This window comes from Dermacentor albipictus, chromosome 2, assembly GCF_038994185.2.
Source record: "Dermacentor albipictus isolate Rhodes 1998 colony chromosome 2, USDA_Dalb.pri_finalv2, whole genome shotgun sequence".
NCBI lineage: Eukaryota > Metazoa > Arthropoda > Arachnida > Ixodida > Ixodidae > Dermacentor > Dermacentor albipictus.
The window spans coordinates 40,670,711-40,686,177 of record NC_091822.1 but is presented as its reverse complement, the minus strand read 5'-3'; the positions used below and the strand labels follow the sequence as shown (position 1 = coordinate 40,686,177).

At 44.9% G+C, this 15,467-nt stretch overlaps 1 protein-coding gene across 4 annotated transcripts in view; it reads left to right on the top strand.

Annotated features, from left to right (window-relative positions):
- The window catches only part of LOC139055916 (ribosomal protein S6 kinase beta-1-like), a 129,045-nt gene that overhangs the window by 22,814 nt on the left and 90,764 nt on the right, over positions 1-15,467 (top strand). For all 4 annotated transcript variants that reach the window (XM_070533561.1, XM_070533560.1, XM_070533562.1 and 1 more), the window contains 2 exons: positions 200-268; positions 14,220-14,291. In XM_070533561.1, the coding sequence (XP_070389662.1) occupies positions 200-268; positions 14,220-14,291 (141 nt within the window). The remainder of the gene's footprint in view (positions 1-199; positions 269-14,219; positions 14,292-15,467) is intronic.

Below are 15,467 nucleotides of genomic sequence, written 5' to 3'. Positions count from 1 at the left end.
TCTGCCAGATTTTTCTGGCCTGAATATGCATAAGTGCATGTTAAGTGTACTAACATGTATTGTGCATATTTCTTTTGCCATTTTAGCACTGCAACTGTCAAACTAGACATTTCTGTGCTATTTTGTTTCTCCAGATTTCCTCATGTATCAACTGTCTATGGGTGCTGACCTTGTCTCCTTCCTTCTTGCTGTATCGTAGGTTTTCCAAGTCCGCAAGCTCACAGGAAAGGATGGCGGTCGCATCTTTGCCATGAAGGTGCTCAAAAAGGTGTGCAATAGTTTTTCTCTCCCGCGCTGTGCATCTCTTCTGACAGCCTCAGAAATTCCTTCGGTGATAAATTGCCAAAACCTGATGACAATATCTCGCTGCCTGAAATATGAGCATTCCATGCAAACACATTCCTCGACGGGTTAGTTCTAAAAGTTGCCGAAAAAAATTAAACTTTTGCAGTCATTATCGCTTTCACATGATTATAGCGTATACAGTTGCACCTCAGTACGTATAATGAAGTCATACTTGCAGAAGACTTCATGAAATCAGGGCCTTAGTTGTTATTTATTTGGATTGCACACATAAAAATAGTCGAAGAGCGCTAGCTTGAAACTGCCACCAGGAGGGGCACAGACCATGCAAGCTCTGGAAGAGAAAGGCATACATAAAAAAAGAATAGTAAATGAAGCACAGGAGATATATTAAGAGGGAGAGAAAAAAATGTTGAAGAGGGGGGGGGGGGAGTAACAACACAAGAAAAAAACATATATGTGTGTCACACACCCATCGGGCAGCACTGAACATCCGGCCCATGGTCCACAAATTAGCACAACTATTGGAGCAAAATTTGATTGTGTCAGGGTATCTATGTTGAAGCATTAAAGGTTACTTCACAGATTTCCAGTATAGTTCTGGCAATCAGCATCCTCTCAATAAACATTTCACAAACGAAGTCCTGGAATAAAATAATTACAGGAACAAAACCACTGATGCATTCAGTACAGTCAACATGCGATTTTTTGGACTCCCTAGGGACCATTAAAAACAGAAAAATCGGGCAGTCTAAAAGAAATGAATGCATGCCTTTCTCCAATGGCTCAAATTGCCACAAGAACATTCTAAATAGCTCTGAAGGCCTGCCAGTGCACTTATGAGGTATATCGGTACTCATACTGTGATAGGAGACGGCGAGTACAGGCATGTACAATTAAAGAAGACAGCCTGTGTCCCGTGACAATTGTCCTTTCCCAATCTTGGTATGCTTCGCCGCATAACACTACTATATTGAGGTGAAGCTACCTTTCGGAATCTGGCATTATGAAACGCATCATACTTTCTGAGCTTCGAATACATTGGCGAGGATTACAAAGGTGAAGTCAACGCCATTGATAATAGTGGCGCAGCTTTTCAATTAAAAACACTGCACTAAATAACAAGAAGCTTGGTAGAGAACGTGAAAGGAGGTAGGCCTAGCATTGTTGCAGTGGTGGCAATGGCTTGCCAGTGGGTGTGCATGTGAGAGCACCTGTTTGAGACAGTGAGATAACCAAATGGCGGCAGACAGCAAGATAACCAAATGGCAACAGTGGTAGCTTGAATAATACTGTTTGAGACCTGTGGTCATGACAAAAAGTTAGAAAAATCGGACTGCAAAGGGTTTCTGCGTCAAAAATTTCAGATGTTCTTATATATTGACTTTGTGGGGTATATGGCGGTGCCACACAGGTGTCCGAATTATTGGGCTTGTCCAAAAATTGGTCGATGACAGTATAGGTTGCGTCAAGATGCTAAATTTTGGTGGGGACCACATGTGATGCTAGCAGCTGCCCACGGCACCATGCATACATGTGTAGTGGGGAGCATTCATATGCACACCGACTTGTTTAGCGTGGTTTCGGCATTTGAAAGGATATGTGTAGCACCCCTCGAAATTTGCAGGATGAATCTTGTGACAGATTTAGCAAATGAGAACCAAAATAGTGGTTGGCAAGCAGGCCACTTAGAAAAGCCATGTTGCCCATGATCATCGATGTCATACAGTAGCCACATTTATTCAATCAACTGCACATACTCATGCACAAAAGGTTTACATTAAAATGGAACATGGGTTTTAAACTGACTTAGGATGCAGAGGTTGTCTAGAGTTATGATGCTGAAATCTTTTTGATAAGTGTAATTTTATGTGCTTATGCAGTGAAACCTCGTTAAACCGTAGTTGGTTGGAGCTCGGAAAAAGTATGTACTAAACGGCAGTACTGTTTAACCAAAACAGCATGAGATCGCCCACTTACCTGTCAAAAACGGAACACGGAACTCGGAGAGAGTGCGATGAAAGGGGGAAAAACATGCAGTATTTATTCACTTCACACGACAGAAGTGTTATTTTTGTTTGATGCCGCGGTGGCCTAGCGTGACGACAGCAGCCTCAAACTTACTGAAGCTGCGTGCCAGCTTTTCAGCCAGCCCCCTCTTCTCGGCAAACACTTGCATGGCAGATTCCTTGTTGGCGTTACGTATCCTCCATGCACGCGTGCGCTAGTGCTGCAGAATTCCCAGGGTGCCTTTTTCATTGCCGGGTGCTGTTCTCGTCGCGACAATTGCATTCATGAGGCTGACATAACACACAGCTTCAGCCACTGTCGGGCCTGAATTGCCCGTGCTATCACTTTCCGTGTCGTCCTCATCACTGTCGCTAGTCGACACTTCGGCAGCAACAGAGGCAACGATGGCGAAAACTCTAACCTTGCAGCCGACATCTCTTTGTGGTCGCAGCAGCTCTGCCGAGCAACTTCTTCGCATTCCAAATGCCACACACCGTAGTCAACAGCAGATCTCTGTCGCGTGCCAGTGCCGACTTCTTCGTGTCACGTTTGATAGCACAGACGATGTCTAATTTTTCTTATATGCTGAGCACCCGGCGTCTTTTTTATCCGAGCTTCGGCATGACGTGAGACCTTGCTTGCACAATGCCCTCTGGCACGGCTCCGAAATGATGTTGATGAGGCTTCATGCGCAAACGCACAGGGTGCTTGGAGGCCATTTTCCCGATCTCTGAGACTTGTTGTTCTGCCGGGCCGCTTGATGGAGACGACGCACCGCTGTGTTTGCACGACAAAAAGTGGAAACGCTATGTTTTAATCGATGTGTACGCAATAAGCTGGTACGGTTTATGTGGATACAAAACACATAATGTTCAATGGCCGCTGAGTCGGGGATTTGACTTTACTACTTTTAAAACGAAACTACTGTTTAAGCGGGTACGGTTTAACAAGGCTTTACTGTATTGAACATGAGGTATAGTTTTCGTTATCTCATTTAGTTCTAAGATGTTGGGAGTTTTCTTTACTTAATTTTTTTTAAAGCTTCTGAAAAAAATTATGAGCCATTCCACTCTGTGAAGGTGGATGACCAGCAAAGCTGTGTAGCACATGACAAAGAAGTGACAAAGAATTTTGAACAAAGGTATGAACAAATTTATTGCCTTGATCGGTGGTCATTGTGACGAAAGGTACGCTCACGTATTTATTTTCATACATACTTATTCATTCGTGTTGTACATTCGTTGTGTACATCTGTGTTCTCATTTCACGATACATTGAAGTAAGGAATTTGAGATCGAAATCACTGCACGGATTGGCACTGGGCTAGTGCCGTCAGTGGCTTCACGGAGGGAGGGGCACTGTGGGAACGCTGGCATGGTGTGCAGCACCGGAGCCCGCTGTGTAAGAAGACGAGGACGAACGTGCGAGCAGTGGCACGAGCCATTGCTGATGATGATAATTTTTTTGTCACAGATTTGTTGATGGACACGAAAAATGCATGGAACTCTATCCATAAACAGATTCACTGTTAAACAGTTCCTCAGATTATCGCTAAACAGGGTATCAATCACTTCTTTGTGATTGCATAAATTTAGTAGAACCAACTTCATTGTTCTGTCTATCTTGTACTCTACCTCAGCGGTTCCTTGCAACACTGTGGAAGCTACACAAGTTCTCCCCCAGTACAAAGTTCGAATTACCCTAGAGATGTGCTCATCTGCGCCGCATCATGCGCTTAGCATCTGCTTGCCATCCTGTTGGTACATGCTTTATGATTGGTGGATTGAAGCAAAAAATGGTCTAGTTCCGTAACCATAAGCTGCGTTTACATGCATGCAACCGCGGGGCTTCGCTTCGCCTGTATGCTTTCCCTGCAGTTACCTTGCAGTCTCCTCAGCAAGTAGTACAGATGAATGCCCTTACAAATGTTCACCCGTGCCACAGTGCGGCATTTGGTCACTACCACCATCGCGTTCCATGCTAGAGCGCTGTAGTAAATTAATAATGCAGTGAACAATTAGGCTCTTATAGCATTGCGCATCGTCAGTGCATCACCAGTGTTAATCCTGTGGTGCCATCTGCTTCACCAGTGCTAATCCTGTGGTGCCATCTGCTAACTAAAAATCAAACCAATTTTACGGCTCACCATCATGTCTGTGGTCCTAGCAGCGTGAAAACAAACAGCCGATCTCAGTTATTAGAACAAAACGTACCTGATGCCTTGACCGCAGCCTTAGATTAGACTTAGCGATGATGGATTTTCCCACTTGTTTCTTCCTGACATGGCGGAGAGCCAGTAACAAACACGAATTAGGATCAAAGCAGGTGGTTGGCACTGTATGGGCACTGCCATGTTGGTAGGTGGTCACAGTTATGGTGGCTGTTATGGTTACCAACAGTAACTGCCACAGTAATTATTGGTACATGACGTGCATGTGCGAAGGTCCTAACACATCGAATATCACTGTACCATACCATGTTGCGAGTAAAAATGAACCTCTCTAGTGCAACGAGTAATCAGCCAGTTATGTTTGGAACTACCATATTTATTCGAATCTAAGGCAGTCACGATTATGAGGCAAGGGAAGAGTTGGAGTTGAAGGACCCGAGAAAAAGAAGAAAAAATGTTTGCGCTCTAATACAAGGATGATATTGCCTTGCTTAGTAACTCAGGGGACCAATTGCAATGCATGCTCAATGACCTGGAGAGGCAAAGCAGAAGAGTGGGTCTAAAAATTAATATGCAGAAAACTAAAGTAATGTTTAACCGTATCGAAAGAGAACAGCAGTTCACGATAGGTAGCGAGGTAGTGACGGCGGATCTGGATCATGAGACTGAAATAATCAGAATAATAATAATGGGCTGGGGTGCGTTTGGCAGGCTTTCTCATATCATAAACAGCAGGTTCCCATTATTCCTCAAGAGAAAAGTGTATAACAGCTGTGTCTTACTAGTACTCGCGTACGGGGCAGAAACCTGGAAGCTTACGAAAAGGGTTCTACTTAAATTGAAGACGACGCAACAAGCTATGGAAGGAAGAATGATGGGTGTAATGTTAAAGGGACCCTGAAACGATTTTGGCGATTTTCTACAAACATACTGAGTCGTTAGAGTAGGTTCTTCTGATCATTAATTGATGCATCTAAGTGCTCTGCGTAAAGCGTGTAATTTATTATAAGGTTTTAAAAATACCCATCGCTGCCGATCGCAGCGCATTGCTCGCCGGAATTTTAAGCCGCCCCTACCCATATGATGCAAATAACCCATATTACGTCACATGGGCGAGCTATCTGATTGGCTGACCAGGGCGCGTGGTCGATAATTTTTCCAACTTTATGGTGAACAAATGATGCTCATAATAGTTGGAATGTTAGTTACATTGTTTTTGTAAAAATAAAATAACTTAAAGAGAATACACAAGAATAGTTTTTTAGTACACTTCAGCACTTCCGGCACACAGCAAGTGTCGTCTGCTTGTGTTACAACGTACTCCATTTTGACGAGAGCTCTGCGGTCAGAGTCGGTCTCAGTCTTTTCGCGAGCACTATGATTCGACTTTGTTGCCTTGTGGACTGCAAACCTAGCGACCTGCAAACCGCGAGTCCAGTATTAGGGCAAACGCAAGCGCAAGGGGACAGGGTCTGGCCGCTTGACTGTGCCGGGATGAGCCACGATATGAGCAGAAGGGCAAATGTGAACGGTCTGCACGGTGCAGCCACCTGGTGGCACAGAGCTCAACCATACACAGTAGCAGCAACGAAGTGTATTCTTTGCTGCTGGTGTGTATTTTTCGCAGGAGTGTAATCATCAACACGTTGATTTAAAAATGTTTAAAATGCTTTACACTTGGTTAGAGCAATATTAGCGCTTTGTTTGACTGGTTAAGCGCTGCGCCAGCAAGTGTCTGGACCGTGCAGACCGATCAGGCTGCTCACGTACGTCTACGCTAAAGTTCCTTCATCAGCTTGAGTTTATGCCTCCAGTCATTTGCCGAAATGACCAGCTTGCCTGTTTTTAGCGGAGTACCGGACACGTTCGGCGCTACGACAGAATGCTCGCAACGCACGCTGCTTCGATAGCTCTCGGTCGACGGCCAAGCGGCTAGCGGAGAGGTCTCGCGCGGGAGGGGGCGTGCTCCTAAACAACCGGAAGTGAGCGATGTGACGTCGCATCGTGACGCTGAACCAGTGAAGGCGGAGCTTAGCGCCGCTCGCTCGGCGAGCGAGTTGAGGAGGAAAAGCATAGCTAGGGAGGAGGGTAACTTCTAATCGCTTGCAGCTCCATTAATACGTAATGCTTCACTTAAATTGTGGTGCGAATGTTCTACTTAAGCTGTACCCTACGCGCCTACAAAATTTGTCCGAACCGTTTCAGGGGCCCTTTAAGGGATAAGAAAAGAGCAGATTGGGTGAGGGAGCAAACGCGAGTTAATGACATCTTAGTTTAAGAAATGGGCATGGGCAGGACATGTAATGAGGAGGGAAGATAACCGATGGTCATTAAGGGTTACAGACTGGATTCCTAGGGAAGGGAAGCCTCACAGCACACATATAATACACATATACGCTCAAAGAATTATGCCTTAAGGGCAAGCCTTCATCGCAATAAAAAAAAAGGAAGCGTAGGAGGGGGCGACAGAAAGTTAGGTGGGCGGATGAGATTAAGAAGTTTGAAGGGACAACATGGCCACAATTAGCACATGACCGGGGTAGCTGGAGAAGTATGGCAGAGGCCTTTGCCCTGCAGTGGGCGTAACCAGGCTGATGATGATGATGATAAGCGCAAGGGTAAAGAACCTCCTAGAAAATTTGTTTTAAGCTTCGAAAGGCACAAAAGGCAACTGCATAAGCACATATTAGTACATACAACGATCCCTCAATCATGAGCTATGATCTTCTGATACATCAGTGTTTTCCTTGTTGCTGTCACACTCATAAAGTTCACTGTCCTCGGTGCCGCTCAACAAATTTAAAATGCAGTGTTTTTTAAATGAAACTGCCACCATTGCTTAGGGTATGGCTGCCCAAGTGTCGGCTATCGACTGAGCCACCACAGACAGTGATGCGCGCTTCAAACGCCACTATGGTTCAAGGCCGTGTCGTCAGAAGTCGTCCACACTTTTACAGACATCTCACGTGGTCCTTGAATGACTTGAGACACATCCAGAGGCTGCAACTGACTTGTCATGCCTCCGAGGATAACAACCAGATCTGCAGCTTCTTCTTCACCCCTTCAGTCAGATGTCCTCGAAAAGCATCCAGGATGAGCATTGATTGCCGAGCCAACAGTGTCCCTGGATGCTGGCACCACACAGTCTTAATGCAGTCGATGATGAGTGCCTGAGTCATCCAGCCTTTTTCTTGGCAGCAAATGTCCACACACTTGGGGAAATCTTCATTTTTTGGCATCGTTTTTCTTTTTAACACTATGTACGGCGGCCGCTTGGGCCCATCGGCAGTGCACGCGACATGACGGTGTTCCATGCTTTTTTACCCCCTGCGGTACGTATGTTTGCTTGACGATCGCCTTTCATCTGTGTCATTTGAGCCGATGAGCATGTCTAAAAGATATCCGAGTTTCGTCCGCATTCCCAACCTGGGTGAGGAGGAAGTTGCACTTTTTTTGCGATCCAATGGCGTAGCATGGAAAATATAAACCTTTCTTCTTAGTCAGTCAGTATTTTTTTACATAATAGAAGTCTGCCTTGTAAGGGAGAACTCAGGTCTTTTCATGAAGTTCTGTGCCCAGCCTTGGCTGACCTTGAATTGTGATCCAGAGACGCTGCGATCCATTGCGAACTCGCGTGCCTTTATCTGCAACATACCATGGCTCCTGGTTCCTTTAACAGATTCACTCAGGCTTGCCTCCACTTTGGGAAACACACCCTTCTGTGGTCCCTGAAAAGCTTTTCACATCACTGAGCAGGCAAAGAGGGCCTCCTTACTCCAGCAATGCACATTGTTTTCATGCACGCCATATTTCCAGCCTGCTGCACAGTTGCCCAAAGCTTCGGCTTCAGTTACCTCGTATCTTTTTAATGTTGCATCATAATGGCAATGACGACTTGCCATGGTGGCTTGTCAACACGGAAAGGTCCTCGTAGGCAATCCAGCCGAGTCAAAGGACACATGAAGCCTGCACACGCGCCTGCAAGTAAACACAAGTGACAGTTGTTTGGTACACCCTATTTAATCGCATAATGATCGCACCTCTGAATTTTGTCATCAAAATTCAATTTTTTTTTCTTTCCCATGTATGATCGCACTCTGAACTTGTCGTGGCGATATGCCGTGTGCAGAGTCTAGGTAATGATGATTGTGCCTACCATCTGTCGAATGCTGTCAAATGCTGTCAAATGCTATGCGAACGACTCTTGAAGACATAGCAAGTGGTCTGCCCACCTGAACATTAAGCAGATGCCCCCTTTCATTCCTTTCATCATTTTCCACACTTCCATGAAAAAAAGCTACAACCAAACTTGCCTCGGCTTTATTATTTGTAGGCTTCATAATGGTTGTGGTCAACAACAAAAAAGACGCCTTTCGATTCTTGTCTGCACTCGTGGGCACGCAGCAAATTGCGAGCAGCAACGATAGTAGCCACGTTTACACTGATACATTAGAAGTGTACCCTATTCATACGCCAATGCTTGTAACACAGCTAAGATTCTCGCCCACCTTTAGCGGAAACGTGCCATATTAGGATAGCAGTGAAGACAAATGCCGCAGTTTCCGCAGCATGCCCGCCATGTGTTTCTATGTCACTGGCAGCTAAGCGCGCCCATCTCTGTTTCTGTCCCTTCAAAGGGGACATGGCTAGGTTATTGTCGCAAACTTGCAGATATCAACGATATTATTCAATACTAATACGAAAAAAACTGTTCCAATGCGCGTAATGTACTCACGAGAAGAAAAAAAATTTCCTTCGGCATGTTTCACTTGCTCCGCTGGCTGCCATATTTGTTTTGGTGTCTCGCACTGTTACAGTGGCAGCCGTCTGCTTGTTGACCTGTTGTCATCCCGCAGCAAACGCGGGATGAAAAAAAAATTTAACCTGCATAATGATTGCACCCCTGAATTTGTGTCAATTTTCTTTACAAGAAAATGTGATCATTATGTGAGTAAGTACGGTATATGGACTCCCCCTCAAGAACACTAAAAAAATAACCGCACTGAAGCTGGCATCAGCAGCTGCAATTCAGCAGCACTTTAAACCGAAAAGCAGATTTGCAGTGTCGTTTTTTTTTTCTCACATCTAGCTGCAAATTTCAGTTAGAAACATGCATCTAAGGAACGAAAAGCGGCATTGTATGGCTGTTTCGAAATGGCACCTGGTTTCGTTTGCCAGTAGTTTCAGAACTACTAGTGCAGTTGCAATTTTTTAATCATGAGCTTGTAGTATATTTACCACCAGCAGTACTTAACCGTATTCTGCATAAGAGACCAAACCATTCTAGTTGGCTGGAACGTAAGCTTTGGAAACTGCTGCGGCATGATGCCGCCATTTGGCGAAGGCCTCAGACATCGTGGTCACCACTTTATGACTGTGTGTTGGCCACATAGGAGCCATAAAATTATGTTATCTATGTCACTTTTAGCAAAAAAAAAAAAGTGTTTGAAAGGTAGACCATTATCGGCATTCGGCAACGTGTAAAAGAAGAGTAGCCGTACTGTGGTCTCCTGATAATGGCATAGTAATCGCCGGTCCTTTGCAACATTGTGTGGCAGTAGCGCGCCAACTTGGGTTACAGGGATATTGACAGTAACAGCAGGAACACTTGAGAGGCCATTGATCCCGTGGTGGTAGGACATAACTGGTTGTTTCAAATTGCTGAAATAGGTGCAGTGCACGTGGTACTTCATAGACAACTGCGCAAAAAACGAAATTGTACCGTTGTGGCATCCGACATCGCACCAGTGTGCACCCCGCACCATGCTGTTCATGGTGTATGCCTCCTCCTCCTCCCTCCTGCAGGCATGCCTAAAAGCAAGCAACCTTTTTCGCGGCTTTTGAAATCTGTGCGCAGTGGTTGCTTGCTCGTCGGAAAGGTCGTATAATCGGAGTGGTTTGACTGGAGCAGGGTGCACTCTGCCGTGCACCCAGTTTGGTCGAGTTTCTGTGCTCCGTTATTTGGTACTTTGCATGCACCCTCTTTTTATCATTGCCGGGTTCGAAGCGTCTATTGGAACAGCACGGGGATTTAAAAAACATTCCTTATATCTGGAAGCAGTTTCAATGGCCAGAGTCAAAAAATAAAAAATGCACTGAAATGTGGTCGCTATAACCGATAGATTATTGTATGTAGGATTGTTTTATGTGGGTTTGACTGTATTCCGTTACGCAAGGCTATTACCTGTGTACTCCTCGTGCCTTCGACCATGCTGCAAGGTACTTGCGAGATGGAGTGTAGAACTAGAGTAGCAAAACTTCAAAGAAGACTTCCGGAGAAACACTGCTGTGTATGTCAAACAAGTCTTTCATCACAAACAAGCATTATTAGGCCATTACTTGGCTTGCCATTTTTCAAGCACTTCAAGGCCAAGGCAAGCATGGGAACCACAAGTGCATGCATTTGTATGACATTCAAATTTTCTGCAGTACACCACCAGCGGCACCATTTGTGATGAAACTACAGGGAAATTTCAATACATAATGAATCTCATAGGACTGCCAAAAATTGTTCCTATTTTTAAAAAACTTGTTGGATTAGAAACATTAAAATTGCCACTAAAAACTAAATTAAGCAAGGGGGATCACCTACATTTGTAAGCAGTACCTCCACAAATGGGTTTACACTAGTGACAGATTCCACACGATAAGAGTGAGAACACGCATTTATGTAAAGCGGTCATCTCCAGCTAGTGCATGCACAGCTTGTACAGACCTAGGATCTGTTAACACTGTACAAATGCGTGCCAAGCCGTAGCTCCGTACACCGCACTGACGGTCGCCAACAGTGAGATTGCAAGCCACAGTTCCATGCATATTTCGTCTGCACTTATGCGAAATGTAATGCTCAAGGGTGACAGCGATCCCGCCGCGATGATTCCCGGCTGTACACCAGTTGTCGCACATAAATTATGAGCCATGCAGCGGCGTGCTTCTTCAGAATGTAAGAGAACGAGTCTTGAGTCGTCATGCTCGCTAAACGTGCAACCTAGCTGATAATGCGGATCGTTGTCAGTAAAGTGCACAGTGTATGTGTACGTCGATCCGAGATCTGTACATGCTGTGCCACTTCTCATTGTCGCCAAAGGTTGGCAATATTGCAAATCGTTTATAAATGTTACCGTATTTACTCACATAATGATCGCACTTTTCTGTAAAAAAAATTGACACAAATTCAGGGGTGCGATCATTAGGCGGCTTAGATTTCCCACGAAAAGGAAAATTTTTCATCCCGCGTTTGCTGCGGGATGACAACAGGTCGACAAATAGGCGGCTACCGCTGTATGTAGTGCGGGGCACCAAAACAAAAATGTCGGCCGGCAGAGCAAGCCAAACACGCCGAACGCGATTTCTTTTTCTTCTCGTGAGTCCATTACACGCATTGAAACAGTTTCCCCCATATCAGTAATGAATAATATCATTAATATCAGCAAGTTTGCGACAATAACCTAGCCATGTCCCCTTTGAGGGGACAGAGATGGGCGAGCGTAGCTGCCAGTGACTAGAAACACATGGCAAGCATGCTGCGGAAACTGCGGCATTTGTCTTCACTGCTATCCTAATAGGGCATGTTTCCCATAAGGGTGAGGGAACATCTTAGCTGTGTTACAAGCGTCGGTGTATGAATAGGGTACACTTTTAACGTATCAGTGTAAATGTGGCTACCGTACTATCGTTGCCACTCACGATAGTAGTTTCGTGCCCACGAGTGCAGACAAGAAGAATCGAAACACGCCTTGTTTGTTATTGTTGACCACAACCATTATAAAGCCTACACATAATAAAAGCAAGTTTGCTTGTAGCTTTTTTTTTTTTTTGTCATGGAAGTGTGGAAAGTGATGAAAGGAATGAAATGGGGCATTCGCTTAAGAGTGTTTGGTGTGTGCAGACCGCTTGGTTTGTCTTGAAGAGTCGTTCATCTAGCATTCAACAGATGGCAAGCGCGATCATTATTAGCTAGACTTGGCACACGACATACAGCTGCAGCAAGTTCGGGGTGCGATCAGTACACATGAAATTTAAAAAAATCGAATTTTTACGACAAAATTCAGGGGTGCGATCATTACGCGAGTGCGATTATGCGAGTAGTAAATACGGTATCGCTTTCCTTATATCGTTTGCCAATGTGCTGATCAATCTCAGGTTTAGATTAATCTTTAAAAATGCGAGCCCACCTTTCCACAGCTGTCTTTATGTGCAATCCTTCAATACTGTCGTATTGTGAACATAACAAAGGGTGGATCTCGCAGTCTTTGCAGTGCCATCGGTGCCGATTTGTGTAGTTTCCAGTATTTCTGCAGGCCACCGTTACTGTAGGCGATGGCAATAAGGCTGGTACAGGTTTGTAATTGCAGCCACCTGCTGCTGCTGGTGCTTAATTTCTCACGGCTTCTGTAAGCCACAAATGTGGGCGATAACTCAGCTTATGAATTTATTTTAAGGTGCTACTGAAATGGGGAAAGCATGGATTCTTGCTCGTCATTTTGAAATATTCTTTGTTTAGAAATTCATAGTACTGAAATATTTTGACATTGGAACAATAGGCTTTAATATCCCCAATGTACTGGGGATTTCTAAAATTTTTGATAATCTGAATTTTTTTTCATACTATAATGTTTCTAGTAAGAAGATTTCACTGTAGTTGCAGCTTACAATGGTTGCCGAGTTCTCACAGTAGAGGCAGGTCTTATAGGAAATGTGGATTGCCTGGACTGCACTGGATGACACACAGATAGGTGTCAGTAATGCCACAGGCATTGGAAGTATTTCTCCAGTGGTCCGCATGAGCCACTTTTGTCATTTATGGAACCTCTTCCTCATCCCTGAATGTGCTTCATTGACGTTCTCCCTCATTTGAAGTGCGAGTGTCACTCGAAACAACTTCTGTGAGCGACTACCACTTTATGATGTACTTATTAGATCGCTCCAGTGATTTGTCTGCACTTGCAAGGTTTATGTGCTAGATCTTTGTTGTGGTATGTAGCTCGTATTCAAATTGCAAAGGCACTTGCACATGTGGTCGCAGTCTTTTGCAGCATGGCTTTCATTTCAGTAATTGCAGCACAGTGTTGCCTGGCACGATGTTTGAGAAAGGGCCTATATTACGCTTGTTCTCACTGCTGAAACTTTGGCTGCCATTTGCAACCTCTTTACAGAACAATAGTCCTGGACGTGTTACTTGCGAGCCAGGTGCACCAACACAAAATACTTCAAACTGATTTCTGCGTGAATTGGAGCAGGGAGGGTTAAATTCGTAAAAAGTTCTTGAAAGACAACAAAGACAACGCCCTGTCCAACATACAAGCATCATTGCTTCTGCAGAATAGGTCTTGTAAAGAATATCCTGAATAATCAGGAATCTGTGTGTGTGTATGTGTGTTAAATGAAGACCTGCTTTGGAAGGAAAATAGTCGAGCCTATTTAATAAGCCTGAATATATGACACATTGCACATAACTAAGTCTAAAATATTTTTTGTACTGTTTGTTTATTCTGCTTCTTTGTGTCGTGTGCTGCTTCACATATTAAGATTTCTCACCCATAATAGCATCTAAGAATGTTACATACCGAGTATTGGGTAATAATGTAGTCATTTCCATGTCGGATGTGACTTCGTTATAATGAGGTACAACTGTAGTTGCTAGCATCCTGTGCTGCAGCTGTGTAGGACACGTTGCACGCAGCATGTGCTGCTCTGTCCTGCTGACTAACGAAATGCGTGCTGGCTTTCCTTTCAGGCCACCATTGTCCGGAACCAGAAGGACACTGCACACACAAAGGCTGAACGGAACATTCTGGAGGTAGTCAAGGTGGGTGTGTCAAGTGGGCTCTTTGTGGTTATACTACTTTGAAGCGCCCCAGTAGACTCACGTATGCAGTAAAACCTCGTTAATACAGATTTCACGAGACTGAAAAATATGTCCGAATCAACCGAATGTTGAATTACTGTAAAACCCAGCGTATAATACGAACCCGCATATAGTACAAGGTGAAATTTTTGGGACACGAAATAGAAAAAAAAGTTTTATCCGCATGTAATACGAGTTAGGAAAACTCGAGGGAAACATTTATTTATATTGTACTCTGCACTTCAACCACTGTCTTCCTTAGCTGCGTTCTTTTCGGATAGTACTTCGTCAGACATACCTTCCCAGAGGTACTCATCCTCTGTGCCATCGAGTACGTTCGAGATGCCACACTTCTTGAATGCGTGATCCACAAGGTCCTCTGTTATGCTGGTCCATGCGTCCACAATCCACTTGCATAGCGCCGCTGGCGAAGCCCTCTTCAGCCGCCCGGTCGGCGTCACTGCAGGCTCACCTGAGCACATCCAATCTGCCTAACACCGCTTGACCGCATCCTTGAACGGCTTGTTCATGCAAACATATAATGGCTGCAGCTGAGACGTCATCCCACCTGAGAAAATGACGAGTTCAGTGCCGGATTTGCGCAACAACCTCTTCACTGAGTCGGCCAAATGGCAACAAAATGCATCCAGCACAAGGATGGACAGGAACGACAGCAGTGCGCTGGGCCGCCTACACCAGACGGACTTTATCCAGTTGAGCACAAGATTCTCGTTCATCCAGCCTTTCTTATGGCATCTCACGACCACATTTTTTGGCAGCTCCTCACCTTCAGCTCTGTTCTTCGCTTGAAGACAACATAGGGCGGAAGCTTACGTGCGTCTGCCGTGCACGACAACATGACGGTAACTCGTGTTTTCTCGTTGCCAGTGAACCGGACATAAACTTGTTTAGATCCCTTTTCGTGCATGGTGAGGGGCAATGGCATGTCCAGATAAACCGGCGTTTGGTCAGCATTGCCGATTTGCCCTAGCTGGAACTTCTTGGACTTGCGCAGCGAAATAACATGGCCCTGGAAAGCCACAAGCAGCCCTTTGGGCGATTTGTGCAGCTTTTGCGAAATCGAAGTTCGGAGGCGTAAGGGAAATAGCACGGCAGATGTAGCGATAAGTCAAGTGC